The sequence below is a fragment of the Bacillus rossius genome, chromosome 1, assembly GCF_032445375.1.
Source record: "Bacillus rossius redtenbacheri isolate Brsri chromosome 1, Brsri_v3, whole genome shotgun sequence".
NCBI lineage: Eukaryota > Metazoa > Arthropoda > Insecta > Phasmatodea > Bacillidae > Bacillus > Bacillus rossius.
The window spans coordinates 127,412,734-127,432,817 of NC_086330.1; the positions used below are offsets into that span (position 1 = coordinate 127,412,734).

At 33.1% G+C, this 20,084-nt stretch overlaps 1 protein-coding gene across 19 annotated transcripts in view; it reads right to left on the reverse strand.

The window, feature by feature from the left end:
• LOC134545329 (broad-complex core protein-like) overlaps window positions 1–20,084 on the reverse strand; it is a 164,751-nt gene that overhangs the window by 99,067 nt on the left and 45,600 nt on the right. The window contains exon 5 of one of the 19 annotated variants that reach the window (XM_063388580.1): window positions 4,846–5,377. The exons of the other annotated variants lie outside the window; for them this stretch is intronic. Coding sequence (XP_063244650.1) covers window positions 5,145–5,377 — 233 coding nt within the window. The 3' untranslated portion in view covers window positions 4,846–5,144. Of the gene's footprint in view, window positions 1–4,845; window positions 5,378–20,084 lie in introns of those variants that run through there. 19 annotated transcript variants of the gene reach the window in all.

The following is a 20,084-nucleotide window of genomic DNA, read 5'->3' on the forward strand; positions in this document are numbered from 1 at the left end:
AGATACTGTATACAATACTTACCACATACATTTTAAAAACAAAATAAAGACTGTTCATAACTGCAATTAAGTTGTGTTTTGGATGAAACATGCTTCAATAAGTGTGGAATTCATCTTCCTGTCTCGAGACACGAATAACGGCGAGCTAGGTCAAAACTGTCTTGTTTCTCGGAAGACAGCAATTTGCAACTCCCTGTTTCACAGCTTCGTGAAATCAGTATCCTTCAAAATCAGTTAGTTTCTTACATCTTATAGATTTACGAAGCAATTTCTCACGACAAATAAGAAAGCAGACCGGTAACAAATGTTGCCAAATATTAACCATCAGTAAAGAATGTAATAATGTGCCACTAAGGAGCTGTAAGACAATGTTTATTTCATTTTTTCGCACTGTTCCATGAGGTTGATAATTTTTATGTAAAACAGCACACATGCCTTTAATGTAATTTTTTATTAACATAACAAAAAAAGTTGGAAGAGTTTGGTTCTAATCACTGTTAAAATCTTTGCTTCATAAATAACTTGTTTCTCCTGTTTACAGCTATACTTGTACACAAAATAAAAATTTCTTTGTTCAAATATTAGAGCTAATAAATCTTTAGATATAAAAAAATATTTGTCCTGTGCACTTCAGCTTAATTTTAAAGAACAGTAAATTTATTATACAAACTCTACAGTTACCTTGCTTTATATGATAGCTACATTTAGTTTAACAAACAAGAATAGAACATTAACATCCACCCAAATCTCCAGCAAACCTGATGAAGATGGTTTTATGCCTAGTCTAAGTACGGCCTACACAAATATGAAATAATCATCAGAGAGAGCATTTGTAATCTGTGACTCTGAACCATAAATGTTCAATTTCAGTCCACATAATAAGAAGTCAATTTTTTGACACTTTTTCCAAGACAGCCTTATCAATAATTGCTTGAAATGGGCTCACGCTGTGTGAAATATAAGATATACAAGATATACAAGATATTAATTGGTGGTAGATTATTTCACAGCCTGATAGAAGGTTGGTTAACATCAGAATACAGTTTGGGTTATATGTACTTTATATTTTATTAAAAAGAGAAAAAATATTTGTTTGAATTTGGTAGGTTACTTACTTCCAAAGTACGTACTTACAAAATAATTGTTTCCAGAATCTCATGCATTAGTTTCAAAATAGAATATTTAAAAAATTTCTTTGAATCATTTGGCATTATGACAAAAATAACGTTTAACATATCCATGTTGTGAATCATAAACTGAATAATACAGTATAATTCTTGAATGTGAAAGGAAATATTGGGTATCTCTAAATGAAGTATAAAAGGGTTTATGTTTAACATGGTTTTACACCATATGGTTAGAAGCTTCAGACGACGGGACTCCAATAACCGCTGGTTCCAACCACTTGGGTACCAACTCAGTGCTCACAGATTTGAGATATGCCCGGAAGGCTGGGATCGAACTCACGTCCCCTAGCCACACGTGTGTGATGCCTTAGAGATCTTGGCCAATGAGGACCCTTAATTGTTTTGTTATGTATACCTTGAGCACACATGCATATTATGTCAACAACAGTCAACAACTGTCTGCAAGGCTGGGGAAAAAATCATAATGTTCATGTTAAAACGTCTTACTTCATATTATTATATCACTTACTTTGTCCCTATTGAATGTAGGTTCCAGTATTGGTCACACAATAAGGTAAGAATAAAACAGTGTTACTGAATATGTACATCACTGATAATTAAACAAACTTGCCTCACTATTTAGCTGGAATAATTAGCAGTATGTAATCTATTGGTATTAACAACATGCACATTAAAATATTGCTTCAATAATCAAAACTAAATTAAGTATTTGCACCCACCTTCATATCACGCTGCTGCTTGTAGCAAAAAGAATCTGCGTGACTGATACAGTTCTCAACTTGTACAAGGAAACATCAAAAGTACTTCTGCACTTCACATTGTTTTCTTCTAAATATGTTAAGAAAAAATATTTGTTCTTCGTGATGATAATTTCACACCACATTACATATTCACTTTAATCTCTTATGGATCAATTAAACTTCAGATGTTTTAAATGCAAACGCAATTAAATGTTGCACAATTTATTTCCTTAAAAAAACTACATGTCAATTACATTAATCACACTACTTTTATCTCTTAACTAAAATTAACAATTGTAAAAATAATTTTGTGAACAAAAAAAATATTTTAACACAATAATACATAATCTTATTACACAGTGATCATGCTCAACAAAATTAAAAACTTGACACACTTAAAAGGTTCAGTTGGCAAACAAATCCACAACTTAATTTCAACATACTCTACATGAATTGGGCGTATTTCTTTCAAATATCTTGAGCACGGCCGAGTCAAATTCTGATTTTCCGCAAGTGAGAAATATGAAAATTGCAGCAGGTGGCTTTCTAGAAGTTCTCTTGTTTCCCTCAATATTCATTTTAACTCTTCAACATGCCTCATATTGTCTAATGAAACCAATTTGGACAAGATGTTAAGCATTTATTATTTTATTTTAAAACTGACAACCTGGAATTTCATTGTGAGTCCAAGAAACAGTGAAGTACAAAAGTAGAGTACAGGCTGCAGAAATATATTTGCTTACATATAAATCTTAGGTTTCAAGACTCTCCACAAAAAAATTAAAGAATACACACTCCAAATACATCACAGTTTGGGAATCAACTAGCAGATTTAAGCAACACTGACTGAAACTGGCCTTAATGCCTACAGCTCAAAATATTTTTATATTGATAACTCAAGGTCATTGCCAAAAGGTAGAAGGGGAGGGGGGTAAATCCACAGTTGAATTTTGAGATTTTTTTGTTTGTTTTTTTAATGTGCAAGTTTACTGTGATAGTAGGATAAAATTACAAGTCGATAGAATTCATTGGAAACCTTAATATTATGTGATACATGCAGATTATGTTTACTGTTATGGCCCAAAAATTACAGTCTTTAGATTTTTTTTTAATTGTGGGGTTTAATTTGTACATTATATTAAGGAAGAGGTCCTGACAAAATATTTGCCCCCCAGGCCCTTATTTTCTCTCGATGGCCCTAACATAATACTCAATGTGAAAATGTATGTTTTGCAGATAGTACAAAGTGTTATTTTTTACTTCTTTTTGAAACTATATTCACATCACTTTCTTTCCCAAGCACATTTACTGAAAATATTTTCTCAGAGATTTTGGTGAAGTATTTCTAGACAATGTAATTATGATAGCCTATTTAGGTAAATCAAAAAAGTTCAAAGGAAAAAAATTATTTACAATTTTTAACCATCCACCACCTTACCCACACTCCACATGAATCTGTAAAATTAAATATAAAAAAAAAATTATAAAATAGGTTGCCACAAGCTTTTGCAAGCAAAAAAAAAATTTCATTATGCATTTGAACTTTAAAAGATACTTCACCCACCATATATGAATTTTTAGTTTTTTTCTTGCTGACTTCAGATCTTTATTAAAAAATTTCCAAAATGGGTCTGTGGAAGTAAACACAGAAAATTAAACTTCTAGTGAGTGAAAACTATGTATCTAATACTACGTCACTATCATCAATTGCAAATTAAATTTTTTTTAAATGTTTCCACAAAATAAAAAACAAAAGTTTTGGATGTTTTATTTTAAAAGTCAAGGTTAATAGGAAACAAAAAATAAATATTTTGCTGTGCTGAACAGAACAACAGTATATTGTACACATTTGTGTTTGCTATAGGAGTTTAAATTAAGAATCTAGCCCACATTACTTTTATGACTGCATTTGTGATCACAATACTGCAAGCGTTAATATTGCATTTAATCCTATGTCAATTAAAGATGATTATTAACTCACCAGATTTGAGTTCTTTTTTTAAAAAAATATATATAATTACACTTAAAACATTTAAGAAGTGTACATTCACATGTTTAATTGAAGTATAAACAAAAAAAAAAACATTACATTTTATCTAACTATACATTTTAACAAATCAAATGTGGCATAGTGGATATTAGTTTGACTCTCGATCTTGTCTACCTAATTTCGCTTTTCCTCTATTTTCTCTATTTCCTCCCTACATACCCCTGTTTTTTGTGTCCATATGTAATGACCCCACTGACAACAAGATGCCCAAGCTCAATATAAAGACAGATTAACAAGTAAAACTACAACAAAACAAATTACCACTTTAACTAGAGCTAATGGTAATTCCAGATAAAATAATTTATAGGTACAAAGGATAGAATTTGTATTCATGAAGCCTCATTACTTCACTAGTAAAGATTATTATTAATATTACTATGTAATATTAAAGTAAAGTATAATTATTACACCACATTATCTATTAAAGAAAGTTCTATGCAGCGTGTAAGTGTAAACTGCAAATATTTGTAAATGTAAATATTGCAATAATATATGTATCATATGTATTTAATTGGCAAAGGATACAGAGAGAGAGACTGCTGAAAATACTCAACAAACAAGGAATAATTGATAAAATTTATCTAAGTATAAATATGAAATCCAGCACTATTTATTAACCTAATATAGGAATTAAACTGGCAGATTTTTTCCAGACTGGAGTTTTAATTTAAAAAAAAAAAATGTATTATGCCATTGAAACATATACATATTACAAAATAATATATATATTTTTTTTAAATTATATAATCTGTCAGGTTTGTTGGAACTAGAAAACCAAAAAAATTAGAAGTTCCAAATGGAAAAAAAAAACAAAGTTTTAATTTTTTTTGAGCTTTTACTAATAATATAGTAAAAAATTAATCATTTAATACTTTTTTAAACTGATCATTAAAAAATAAATCATTTTTCTAAGTTAATTTAAATCACTTGGCTTACATTACATTTACATGATTATAATACTTGCAGTGACATATATTTGCAGTGTGTTTCAAAGTGAGCATCTAGCAAATTTCAAATCATTAACTGTATATACATTTTATGTGCTTGGGACCCATTTATTTGCAAAATCAAGCACGCACACAATAAATGTTATGTTGCAATGTGAATAAATGTTTAGAAATGATTAATAAAAGCCAGAAATATTAACCATAATCTCATAAGAGCTGAAATTCAGGAGTTAAATTATTATGTATGAACATGAAGCAATCACTCTGGTACATGTGTGTGAAACGACTTTCTAATAACTCTGTTGGTAAAATCATCAAGCCACAGCATTGCGGAACAATTAGCTCTTTTCTGGCATCGCCACACACTACAATTCTTTGTAGCACGATGCATTCTGTAGATATAGCCTTCAAACATTAACTTCGTTTTGCCTTTCAATGTTCTGCTAAATATAGGCACGCTGAAGCTTGTAGGATCAGCATTTAAAACTGCACCTAAAATTAAAATTAAAAAAATAAACTTGCTGAGAAAATAAAGTCAACTCAGGAAAACATAGGGTTTGTATTCATTCATGGAATTTCGCAGTAATCAAAAACCATTTTTAAAAGGGTTGCCACAAAATTTCAGAATCAAATTTACCCAACTTTTCCAGGTTTTCATGACAAAAATAAATATAATTTTTAGCATATTTTTAAATGAAAAGTTGGATTTCAGTCATATGCACGCACAAAATTACAAAACATTAAGCAGTTTTAAATCAAAATGGTTGTAATGTTTTATTATTTTGCAGTATTATTTTTATTTAAATTCTCTCATATTGAATTATAGTAACAAAGGAAATCATTCGTTTGAAACTGAATTTAAGATTAACCAGTATGTCTACTTATACCTGGTAAACTAATTTCAAGACATTTTCAAAACCTATGACTAAAATTTTCTAAGTTTTATATCACACAGTCATTGCTTGTATATAACATGCAAAATTAAACAAAATACCAAATAAATATACTATTTGCAGGAATGTGCTGCTTTTATGCTAAAACGCTAAAACCTATTCAGAGATAATTTCCACATGATTCAAGCAGTCTCCAACAATTTATATTTAATGTGAGACTATAACCTAAAGTGAGGCAACAAAAACAAAATACTAGTTAGAAAAAGATGCTGGAAATTAAAGTTCCAGGATGGTTACTGTTTACTTTGTACATAACTTTTTGTCACTTTCCTGACCAGTATTTCAGTTTTATTTATTTTTTCATGATTTTTGTGACTTTTGTTAACACCAGGTTAAATTTAAAACTTAAGTGACTGTTTTTCCCAGCCTTTAAAAGTTTTCCTTGATATTTCCAGGTTTTTCCCTGACTTAACTTTCAAAATTCCCTGACTTTTCAAGGTTTCCCATATTTGATGAAGCAATCCTGTTCATACTGTAAGAGAAAATTTTCAGATACATGGATGTTTATTTCCATACAAGCCACAGCTTTGGTTTCTAACAAGCAATGTGCAAGAATAACAAAGAAGAGTGACACTAAGAGACTATGAACAATAACCAATTCAATTATGTCGCCCGACTTTACGGTAAATTAGCAAATAAAGTTCGCCGATTCACTCCTGCATCACTGGACACACACGATCATGAATAATAATAATAATAATAATAATAATAATAATAATAATAACAATAACAACAATAATAATATAATAATTACCTTCTGAACAGAGTTTGGGAGCACTTGGTGATAGCTGGAGTCTTGGATGTCTTGCTCTGATATTGCTGCTTTAGAATACTAACTACATACAAGACCCCAAATTCTGTACCAATAGGATTACTACAGAAGTAACGAGAAAAGTCTGTTTTTTAAGTGGCATCAAAAAACCAATTATTGGTTGTGAGAACTGGCTTTTTGTGTACATACAGTCACTTGTGACAATGATGTACTCTATTGGACTTCCTTTTAAAATGTTATAAAAATGTCACCTAACACTGGTCACTAAAATTATTATATTGTCTACATTTATAACACACCAAACCATGACACAAAATACCATTATTTAACATTGACAATAATTTAAATTTAAATTATCTAGACAAAACATCATTTTCAATCCACAGAACCGTTTTTATAACCCTGTACATAAAAAAAATAAAATTGTTTCTATATTTACAAGATGCATTTTTGTCTCAAATGATTATCTGGGTGGAGAAATTTTTTGAGCCCAGAAAGTGGAGACAGTTTTTACGAACAGTTTGAAACAAATGAACAAACACACACAACACCAGCATACATGGCACAGGCATGCCAACTGTTGCCATGAAAACTGGTACATTCACAAAACCCTTGTGGCAAACTCATGATGGACATTACATCTCTTTGTAAACATCTTGACACTAAAGAAGTCTAACATTTATTTTTTAGTATAATAATACTTTGGATAAGTTTTCAAATGTTAAGTCCTTGTTCGGACTGTTAGAAAAAACATCACAACATGATGTTTTGTAAAATATAAAATGTATTAAGACTTTAATAAATATTAATCAATTTTGTTTCAAATCAAGACAATTTTGTGAAAAAAAAATTGCATAATTTTTTGAGTTCTTGTGAAAATGAGACTGAAGGAAAAATTCACACAAAAATAATAGCATGTAATAAATTCTAAATCTTTATAGAATCAAAGGTTTACCTTATCTCTGAATATAATTATTTAAAGCCCTACAGTAAGAAAGAAGGAAAATGACTCAGCTGTGCCCAATTAATTAATAATAGTTGCTTGCTTATTGGTAATTCAAATGGTATGGTTAGTATGTTGATAATTAATTATGATTAACCTGTACAGATACAGTTACAAAGTTATTTCCCGAGGTTTGCATACATGTGTCTATTATTATTATTATTATTATTATTATTATTTTACTTTTACTACTACTACTATTACTACCGGAAGTATTATTCAATAAATTATATTAGTTTAAAAGGAGCTTGAATTTTTGTAAAAATACATTCCCGTGCAATTACAATCACTGTAAAATGTCAAATTATAATATATAAGTAGGATTCTGCTGTATTATCAGGTACCGTGAAAAAATCATGAGTTTGTAGCGATCGCACAAATCATAGTAAACCCAGTCGTCAAACTTAACACTACCAGATACTTTTTTCAGAGCTTTACAATAAGGTCATTGAAGACAAAATAAAACAACAAAAATACTGAAATAAAAAGAACATGAATAAGTTATGAATAAGCCTATACTAAAGAATCAATTTCAAGAAATCATGGAGAACCGAAATCACGATGGCGGAACTAGGATTCCAACAAAATAAGTGGGGAATTGGTTTGTATTCTTAAGCAAAAATGCTATTAGACAAAGGAGAGTCCTCCTTGGTGGTCTAGGGACTCCGAAATCTTGTAAACTAAGGAACAAATTTTTTTTTTTCCTTCTGAAGTACAAATTAAAATTCCAAATCTAATGCTAGACATCCTTTAAATGTAGTCAGGGGCGTAGATGGGAAAGGAGTAGGAGGTAAACTGGAACTAACTCTCCTCCACAACCATCAAATTTCATGAATTAGACGTACATTTTGATTTTGCTGTCATATCGTAAATTAACTGTAAGCTGGCTCCACCACTGAATGGTGGGTTCACTGTGATTCACCAGTCATTCATAATATGGAATGCTATCTGGCCACTAAGTTCATATGCAAGTTTCCTTAAAAACATTCCAACAAAATAATGTTAATAGCTAAACTGATCACCTGCTGGACAGTAATAGTTGAGAGAACACAAGATTCTGCATTTAAAAAACAAATCAAAGTCAAAATTAAGAACCTTCAAGTTTCACAGTAAAAAAAAAAAAAAATTGTATATTGAGCATTAAAAATATCCTTAATTTATTAAAACTGTGTTAATATCTTCAATGCCATAAATCATGAGCTTGCCACATAACACAGCCAGTGTCTAGAAGCTGAACTGCAGTGCAACAATGATCACTCAGCGCTTTAAGAAGCAACTCGACTAACGGCTTTACTTGATTCAGTTGTAAAATGTTTTTACATGTTACACATAATAATGACTAGGCAAGAATGCAATAAAAAAAATTAATGTAAAATATAATAGATTTTATAAATTTGTTGAATTATTACTATTATTCCTAAAAGCTAATAGTTCAAAAATTTTTTTTGTAAATATTGGTAAATGAAGTACTTCTTCCAAATAAATCAGTACTTTATACAGGCATGTACAACATCTATCATTGTCAAAGAAAACAAACAAAAAGCCATGTCAAACTTTTACTGAGTGGCAAGGGTAAAGTCCATTTTCAGTAGCCTGCTGCAAGACACTAAGTGATTTTATTGTTCAAATTACTACTATTTATTTTACCAGCCACAAGTGAGGTGCAGCATTGCAAGACTCTGCCCTTCCCAGCTTTTATAAGTATTTTTTAAAGGAATAAATATTGAGTTTTTAGTCATTCAGATGAATCAGCTGGTTATATAAGTTCAAGGCCATGGTGACCTAGTTTGTGTTTGTCATTAATAATTTGGTAATAGTTTATGATATTCAGTTAATTTTATTTAGAAAAGCCATTTAACTTTGTTTCTACTGGTTTTCACTTGTTTGCTAAGTTGCTATTCATGTCAAAGTATTTTTCAGTATTTTATTTACTTTACTTGTGGTTTGTAAGCCTATATTTTGTGTTTATGTCCATTTAGAAGCTTTCACAGAGTTTCTGGAACATTACATAGTGTTGTGGTAAAGGAAGGACAGATGTGCAAAGCTTTGGTACCAGCAGAGATATAGTTTATTAGTTACATAGATTTTCTGGTGCTTTCTGTATATATTTTTATGATGGGAAAGCTGAAACTCATGCACTTTCCACAGTGTTGATTATTTTAATAGACAGAAATGATAAGGGGGGGGGGGGGGGATATAATTCTCTAGAACCAGCAAGGCAAGGACTTCTGGAAATTTTTTAGTAGTGAAATGAACTGTGACTGGTTGTTATGTAAGAGCTGAGTTTTGGTTGGCTGATGTAGCCTGGCAGTTACCTTTCCTCCTGTGTGACTGGATGTAGTTGCATTGCTTTGTTAGTTCTCTGCTTGATGTGGACTACGAAGGTTGCGTTTGAGGCTGCCGCTACGATTATGTACAGCTGAGGTCTGGGCAACGCTGAGTATGTAACTTTTTTCGGAAATATGAACTAGAAACTTTGTAACTACACTCCGGCACTTGGCCTATGATGGAGCTTTACTAATGATGTTTTAGCTGCCATCCCAAGGACACATTTCCTTTTGGTTGCACAGCCGACGCCAAATGACAGCAAGACTTATTTGTGAGAAGTGATTTAATATGAGTATTTAGAACATTTGTGGCATCATCCAAATTAACAGACATTCCATTTCCGAGCAGGAAAAATTCATCTGTGTCATCACTATGGAAACTGTATGAAACTGTTGTATCGTGTAATGGCAGACAGTGTTTTATTTTCTGTGAGAACTAAGAAATAAATATACATAAACACCCTACTACTCTTTTTCGTCAGTAATGGCAGTTTACCTAAACTCAAACGTAACAATGAAATCCAAAACATCTACAAACATTTTCAGAATTTATTTTTTGAAGAAAGTTATTGTATTCAAAGTCAGGCCGTCAGCCAGGCTGATCTGATTTGTTATCAAGGGAAAATAAAATGCACTTTTGTCACACGAAAAAACTGAGCATCAATACTGAAAGGCAATTAATTTTTAGCAAAATAAGTGCGGAAAATCCGTTTTTAGAGGCTTTTAATGAAAAACATTAATTGAACATGTATTTCAATATAAATTTATTTTAGACTGTAGATGTCTACAGAATAAAACAATTTCATAAAAAAGGCAAATACAATCTTTAAATGTGACCAATAGAGAAAGCATAACAAGGAATTGCACGTAGCTTTTAGCAAGGGGCCAGTGCAAAAACTTTTCAGTGGCTCGTTGTTATAAAATAAGGTTTGTAACATAAAATAACATAGAATAATTAATTTAGCAACATGTCTTTGGAAAAATATTTTATGTCCTGTTATCTCAAAAATATCTAATTTTCTTTAATAAGTAGAGCATGAGTTTTAGCAATAAATTAACAAAGATTATATTTCTGTGGCTTCATACAATAAAGTCAAATATTTTATGGAGATACATGATACAATAAACAGAAATCAACCTGTATCCAACCAACTTCCTGTGTGCAGCTATTAGGCCTGTGCAAATATCATTTTTTTTTTTTTTTTTAATTTATTGACTAAAAAATATGAATACCAAATTATTCTTAAACACTGATATCAAATTCAAGTAGCACAAATAAGAATTGGAAACGTACAAAAAAATTTTTTTTCTCATTACAGTAAGTCCTCGGTTTACGTCGGGGTTACGTTTATGAAAACCGCGACATAAATAGAAACGACGCAAAATGAGCCACGTTTCATGCCACCGGCCGGCCACGGCCCAAGGTCGGCCGGAAGGGGTAGGAGAAAATGCTGTGTCGTTGCGGGAAGTAGACAACACTTCTACGTGCGAGATACGTGGGTGGCCGAGCGGGCGGGCTGGTAGTATTGCATCACCGCGTGGAGAGCAGCGGAGAGCAGGAAGCGTCCCTCATGATGTATGATAAGATAAGGCAGTGAACGTGTAGCTAACGCTACATAGCATAAATTAACTACCGAAGGAAACAAAGAATTATAAACGAATTATATACGGTGTTTTGGTTAAAATAAAGATTTACGGTCATTGTAAACGACGTTATTGTGAATCGGCGACAACTTAAATTGAAACATGAGTACTCAAACATTAGCGACGTTAATCCGAAACGACGTAAATCAGTACGACGTAAATAGAGGACTTACTGTACATAACAAATACATAGGGAAAGAAAAAGGCAAATAGTATGTAGTGTAATGGCTTCTGGAAAATAATTTTAATAATTCTAATGTGAAAGGTTTGTTAAATTAAAAAAAAATTGTTTTTATACTGCAAACCTAGCCTTAACCTGTGAAATATTTAATGTACTTGTTTATGGTACAGTGTGTGTTTATTATGTTAACTGTGCTCTATAGTGGCGCATGAGCAGTGTTACTAAGATCAGTACAAGATGGAATCTCTGCTACTGTGCAATAGATGTTAAAAACTCGCCGTCACAAAGTGTAAAATTAACAGGTTATGGGCCCAGGCTACGGATGTCAGCATAAGGGAAATAAAAATCGGAAAATGGAAGATTGATAAAAATATATATTGACGCGAGCGGTGAGTCGGGAAATGTTTACGAAGATCTAAGAAAAACAACAGTGCCAATGGCGACGAACACAAACGTTTGTCCCTTTCCTCAATTAACAGACATTAATTTTAGAAATTGGAAGTTTCGTGTTTTGGCCTTATTGGAGAAAAAAGGACTCAAGGGAATTGTCGAAGATGAGAAGTGGAAAAGTAAAGAGGATAAGGAGTTGGAAACAGCAATTGAGATGGATCAAAAAGCAAGGAATGTAATTATTAACTGTGTTACAGATCGACACATTGATTATGTGAGAGATGCGAAGACAGCATTTCAGATGTTATCATCACTGCGGAATGTTTTCGAACGAAAAAGTGCAATTTCAAAACTTTTTGTGCGCAAGAAACTGCTGACATTAAAGTGAACCACATCGCTACAAGAACACTTCAACAGATTCAACTGTTTAGTGAGGGACTTAGAAGCAATGGGTTCCACATTGGAACAAGATGATCTCCTGTGTCATTTATTGTTAACCATACCAAATCAATATGAAAATATTGTGACTGTTTTGGAAGCATTAGACACTGACCTTACACTTGAATTTGTGAAATCAAGGCTACTGGTTGCTGAACTAAAGGCAAGTCATGTTCAAGACAACAAGGAAGATGAAGCAACATCGTTCGGAGCATCAAAGAAAAACGCACGTAGTTTGCAAGAAACACAAGAAGGAGAAACATCTTTCGGTGCATCAAGAGCAATGTATCATGTCAACAGACCTATCAGAAGATGTTACGAATGTGAAGACAGTCAACACTTAGTAGCTGACTGTCCCAAGAGATTTACGAGAGGTACCAATCGAGGAAGAAGGGGGGGCAGTCACTACCAAAGACAGTATAATTCCGGATTTCGAGGTCAGTCTAGTTATATGTGTGACAATAAGAGTGAGGTTATGTTTATTGCGACAACATGTAATAGTGCGGTTATGAAAGATGAAGTGTACGAAGGGACAGTTAAATTTATTTTGGATTCGGGCTGTACAGCTCATCTTGTGACACCAGATATTGAGACATTCATGACTGAGATAAGTGTAATGGCTAGCCCAGTGAAAATTAGTGTAGCCAATGGTGAAGAGATGGTTTCAGGTAGAAAGGGTACTTTAAGAGTACATACGGAGGGACGTGTGATTAGGATTGAGGCTCTCATTGTGCAAGGACTTACACTGAATCTGTTGTCTGTAAATAAAATAGTTAATTCTGGAAAAAAGATAATATTCACTGAGAATAGAGCAGAGATAGTAGGAAGTGATAATTTGCGAATTATTTTTAACAGTTCAGGAAAACTGTATTTTAGTCAATTCAATCTTCACGTGGAGAATTGTAACCTAACCTCAATAGATGACCTATGGCATAGGAGGCTTAGGCATTTGAACAGGAAAGGACTGAAGGTGATGGGTCTCCCTTTTTCAGATTAAGTATGTGATTCTTGCCGTCAGGGTAAAGCCAGTAGACAACCTTTTCCTCGGAGCTCATCCATACAGTCAACTAGGATTGGTGAATTTCTTCATACTGATATTAGTGGACCTGTAAGCACCCCAACCAGTAAAGGTGAAAGGTGAAAAATATTATCAAACCATCATGGATGATTATTCACATTTTCGTGTGGTTTACTTGTTAAAAAACAAAGGTGAAGCTGCTGATAATTTGATTGACTTTGAAAGATACCTCTAGTCTAAGTTGGGAGCGAACTGTACCAACCGTGTGAGATGTGATAATGATGGTGAGTTTAAGAGTGAAAAGTTGAAAAACCTTTGTAAGACTAAGGGTATACAACTGGAGTATACGGCACCATATTCTTCTCAAAGTAATGGGAAATGCAAAAGACTGAATAGGACACTACTGGATAAGGTCAGAACCATGTTTGTCGAGACCAATCTACCCAAACAATTGTGGGGGGAATCAATTCGGACAGCAGCCTACCAGTTAAACAGATCGCCAACAGCAGCACTTCACGAAGGTATTTCAGCAGATATATTTTTGGGAAAAAACTGATCTTCATAAATTGAAGGTATTTGGTGCAAAAGCATGGTGGGTGAAACTACCAAACAGGATAAACTGTAACCTAGAGCAAGGCCAGGAAGAATGGTGGGCTACAGTCCTAGAGGTTATCGAATATGGGATCCACTTACAGATGAGGTTGTAATCTCCAGGGATGTAACATTTGATGAGACCAATACCACCTACAATGAGAAAGAAAGCAGTATAGATAATGAAGACAGAGTTAAATAAAAGGCGAAAGAAGGAATACATTTTAAAGATGGTGTGGTTGGAGAACAGATGTCCAGGGAGAACATAGAAAATGAAGAAGTGGTGAATTATATGATATCGAATGATGATAGCACCAATGAAGATGAAAATTTTCATGGTTTTGATAACGAATAGGTAGATGCTAACAAACCAAAGATAAAAAATATCAAAACCAAGACATCTAGACAACTTTAAATTGTATTACATGAATTATTGCTTGCTAAGTGGAAGTGAGCCCCAGTCTTACAAAGATTGAGAAGGAACTGGAAGTATACGACCATTTTCAGACGTGGACAACAGTTAAAAATCCACCAGATGGTACAACACCAATTGAAACTAAGTGGGTATTTACTACTAAATCAGATGGAACAAAAAAGGCAAGGTTGGTGGCCAGAGGTTACCAAACAGAAACTACAAATGATGTGTATGCACCTGTGGCAAAACTGTCCACAATTAAATTAGTCCTGTCATGTGCACTGCAAAAACAGTGGGACACAAAACAAATGGATGTTCCCACAGATTTTCTCAATGGGACCCTTGATAAGGATATATACATACACAGACCTGAAGGAGTGAAAGGAGAACCAGTACTGAAACTTCAACGACCGTTATATGGTCTCAGAGAATCACCTAGGTGCTGGAATCAAAGATTCAATGAGTTTGCTGAAGACATCGGTCTAAGAAGATCAAAGTACGATGTATGCCTGTATGTGGGTGGTGTTTGTCTTGTAATATGGGTTGATGATATCCTGTTATTTGGAGAGAAATACAAAATGGAAGAAGTTGCTCAGAAACTGAAAAAAGAATTCAACACCAAAGATATGGGTAGTGTACAGCATTTCCTTGTAACTGACATAGAAATATCCACATATAAGATAGAAATCAGCCAAGGTGAACTCATTGATAAGATGTTGGCTAAATTTAATCTTCAAGATTGTAAAGGATGCAACACTCCAATGGAAGATAGGATAGATGTAGATGAGTCAGAGCCTATAATAGATGTACCATTTAGGGAACTTGTAGGCAGTTTGATTTATCTATCGCAGACTTCAAGACCAGATACATATAGTTTTTGCTACATCTTTCCTTAGCAGATATCTAGATAAGCCAAACAGAACCCTCTGGACCGCTGCGAAAAGAGTACTCCGGTATTTGAAGGCAACAAGGGACAATAAATTAGTGTACGAGAGAAATCCTGATGAATTCACAAAAATAACTACCTACACAGATGCAGACTGGGCAGGAGACAAGGTGGTTAGGAAGAGTGTCAGTGGCATGGTAACATTACACTGTGGCAACCCGGTTTTTTGGTGCTCAAGAAAACAACAAGTTGTAGCTCTAAGTACCGCAGAAGCAGAGTATACATCATGTAGCATGGCAGCAACTGAACTTCTTTTTATGAAAGGTCTCCTATCAGAGTTTGTTGAAGACACTAGAGTGCAAGTGCAGGGCTCATTGTTAGTAGACAACCAAGGTGCAATTCACATGTCAAACAAATATGAGAACACATGACAATCTAAACACATTGACATAAAGTATCATTTTCTTAAAGATATAGTAGCCAGACAAATGATAAATACTGAGTATGTGGAATCTGGTAGAAATATAGCAGACTTCTTCACTAAACCAATGGGAAAGCAAAAATTCAAACAGTGCCAACAGTATCTTGTTTTAGTTTAATACGAGCATATTTTTTTAAATATACATTTTTAAAAAATAAACTGTGATTACATACATAATTTTTTCTTTTATCTTTAGCAAACTTATGTATACAATTTCAAGTTACGATAACTTTAAGTATTTGAAACATAGTAGCAAATGAGTAATGACTACAGAAGACTAAATTTATTGGTGAATCTTGCAGAGGACTTGAAATTGAGAGGGGATGTGAAATATTTAATGTACTTGTTTATGGTACAGTGTGTGTTTATTATGTTAACTGTGCTCTTGTACACCCTATAGTGGTGCATGCGCAGTGTTACTAAGATCAGTACAAGATGGAACCTCTGCTACTGTGCAATAGATGTTAAAAACTCGCCGTCACAAAGTGTTAAATTAACATAACCAATATTTCTCTGCAGTTTTTATTCACCTTATTTCCAAGAACCAGCTACTCTACATAGTGAGCCAAAAATTCTCACCAACAGCAAAATACTGCAAAATCTGATCCTCTTTCTATGAAAAAGTGTAATTTTTTTAAAATTATCTATTTGTGAAATAGTGATTAGGTGAGTTTATTATATATTTAAAACTTTGATTATACACGAGTTATCGTCATTAACGAAGCCAAATAAACTGTATTTTAGTTCAGCAACATTACAAATACATTTTATGCTAATTTGTTCTGAAATCCGAAACCATTAATAACATTTATTTGGTTTTTGAGTCACGTCTGTTTTGTCATTGCAGGGCTGCCAGCCACCAGGTAGGTAAAAATTAGGGTGTTTTAGGGCCCTCAGACATAAAATTAGGGAACTTTTAGGGACTACTGAATTGAAATTACAGACTTTTGAAAACAAATGGTTCACAGAGAAAATTTTCTAGATAGGCTATATATTGCTAATTACTTTGTAAAATGGTCACCCTTCTACCCAGTAAACAAGAATACTGTGTAAATTAATAAAAATAAGTTTCCACAATTTAATATGGTGGTTGATTTAACTTTCTGATATTGAAAATAAATAATGCATGTCACTAAAAACTAAGGACATTAAAAAATTAAATTTTTGGTTTACGTAATATTTTTGCTTACACCATTCCCTTTTCCACCAATGTATTTTCAATGATAGTTTTTTTTTACATTTTGTTTTAATATTTTTTATCTTACAGAAATAGCTCACAAATAAATGTCAAATGAAGATGAATAACATTTGATTAAGGTCCTTTAAAAACAAGGAAATTGGAGTTTCCCGATTTCATAAACTGGAGTGGAATTCAAGATCAGTTGTGTTCCCCATTAATGTTACCACAGACAATGGTGAAAGAGTGAAATGGTCACAGCTGTGTGGTCTTAAGGTCACCAAAGGAACACAGGAAATTGAGATTTGGTCATCTAGTGTGCATAAAGAACCGACGACATAAATTATAACAATTCTGAAACGAAGGAAAATCATGCCTGAAGTTGGACGGGCTTACCATTATCAGATGCCAATTACAAAGATTTGCAAACTTTATGCAGGAAAATGATAATTCCACCAGAATTCCACCAAGAATACCTACAAATGCAGCATGATTCAAATGCACAAGACTGTCTTCCTGAGACTGACACAGAAGATGAAGTTGACTAATTTTGCCAGTTTTTTATTGTACTCTTTGGTGTTAATTTTTGTTAATTTGATGATTTAAAATACTGATAAATTAACCTCCACAGAACACAATAATATAATCTCTTGGATTAGTTGATGATAAAAACATTAAAAACCAATGGACATATTAAGATGGTCCCAACAAACCTACTCGTGTGATTTGTAATAAGGACCCATGTGACATATTTTTATGAAACTTTTGGTGTAACTCAATTCATATAATTTTCATTAGAAAGATGTCTCTGTTACATCTATATGCCCAATTTACATATTATTGCCATAAATAATTAAAATACAGTGATACATTACAGTGTGCTCATTTTGTTTTTCTGCTCGCCTGAAAATTTTATGATTTGTAGGTTAGCCCCTTCTTACAAATGACTGATGATATTGACATTAAAAAGAAAAACATTGAAGCTTTATCTAATATTAAATTCCCACAAATAAATAATTGTGAAACAAAGATGAAATACATTTTAACAATACAATATTTGGATTGAAAAAAAAAAACATTTGAATGTAAACCAAATGCTGCACATTTTCCGATCTTTATTTAAATTAACCCAAATTCAGTTCTCTGCCAACTTTTAATCTTTTAAGTTAGAACAAACAATTTTTTTTACAAACAATGTGATTGAAAAATTAGATGATAGTTCTTGATTACAATTGTCATTTTTCCTCGTTCTACTTCTTCTGAAAAAAGTCTGTCATTAAAATACTTTTAGTTTTCTTCTGCAAACTATTTTGTAAATCATCAGCTTTTCTTTTGTGTGCAGATGCTTCCTTCTCCACCTTTGCAAGGTGGGCAGAAAAGTACCCACCTATCTGCTCATTAAAGAATCCCGTGTGTAAGATACTTTAGTAAAAGATGTGTGGTAGTTTAGATAGTAGATAGTCAACATTTATTGCAGTACATACATATTTAATTAATGGCATCCTCCTCCCCTTCAGCCATCCTTACCTCGCCACATGTTTTATTATACATTTTTGTTTCAAAAACTTCAATTAAAAAGGGACTTTTAGGGACTTGAATAAAATTAGAGGACTTTTAGGGACAAGCAGAAAAAAAGGGACTTTTAGGGAATTCTAGGGACCGCTGGCAGCCCTGTCATTGAAACATACAGCAAGTAAGCTGTCACTGTGTGGCAGATTGATTGTGACTATCAATTTTTATGCCATTGCAACTATCGCATGCACTTCTTTTAGAGGCCATAGCAAAGGAGTGTTCGTGTTTTGTATTGCAGTCTATGGTTGTTGATGTTTATTTTTTCCTACTACTGGTAAATGTAACAAAACAAATACAAATAGTTAAATGTTTTGAATTATCCAAGTGATTTATTCTGTTACAGTTTTGCGAGACAGAAGTAATTTAATACTTTTTGCCCATTTAAAACGCTGATTATTATTCACGTTTCTGATTATCTGATACCGTTAAAACATCTAAACTGGGTAGTTACATCGTACAAATGACTTAGCCTCAACAGCGAACAATGGTATATGACAAACTTACAAGATATGCTTTGTCAAATATTCATACCCAATTGAATATTCATTAATTTGAAAAGTTAGTATTTAAAATCCAATTGAATACGAATAGTAAAATATTAAAATTAAAATTTTCGGACAGGCCTAGCAGCAATACATTTTAAACGTGTCTCACGTGGTTATCTGCAACTCAGGTAGCCTAAGTGTGGGACTGAGAGATAAGTGAGGCAAGCCAGTAAGAGACTGCTGACAGGCAGGTCATCTCTACTTGATGACCTGCCTGTCAGCAGTCTCTTACTGCAGGGAAGAAAGGGGTGGGTGTAAAAAAAGAAGGCCTTGTGCTGTGATTTCAAGCATGGGCTTGCCTTCAAGGCGGGCAGTGGCATGAGTAGGGTCACCTGGATTGTTCCATAGCACCACAACTGTTCTTTTTAAAATGATAAATTTTTAATTTCAATTTTATTTAACATACTTGGACACACAAATTAAGGTTAGTGACACTACAACCATTACAATTAATCATTATTATGTATTTAGAAAAAATATGTATGATAAATTTTCACACCATTTCTTCAATTTTTATGGGCTTTCAAAACTTCGAATCTTCCCAGAAATCAAACTGCAAGCAGCTTGATTGGTGCTATAATAAGAATTTGCAGAACCAAGGAATGCCAGTTTAAAAAGCTTTTACTGTATAAAGTACTCGACGTCGACCAGGGCTGTGCCCTCCCGTAAATCAGATGTGTCTTGCCTCGGCCAACACACGCACCCCCGCCCCTCTCACCTGCTTTCCCTATCTAGGCCCATCAACACCCTCTTATGTCCACCATGTATATTTAAACTTCTCGTTAAGGCATGCATATGTTGTGCCC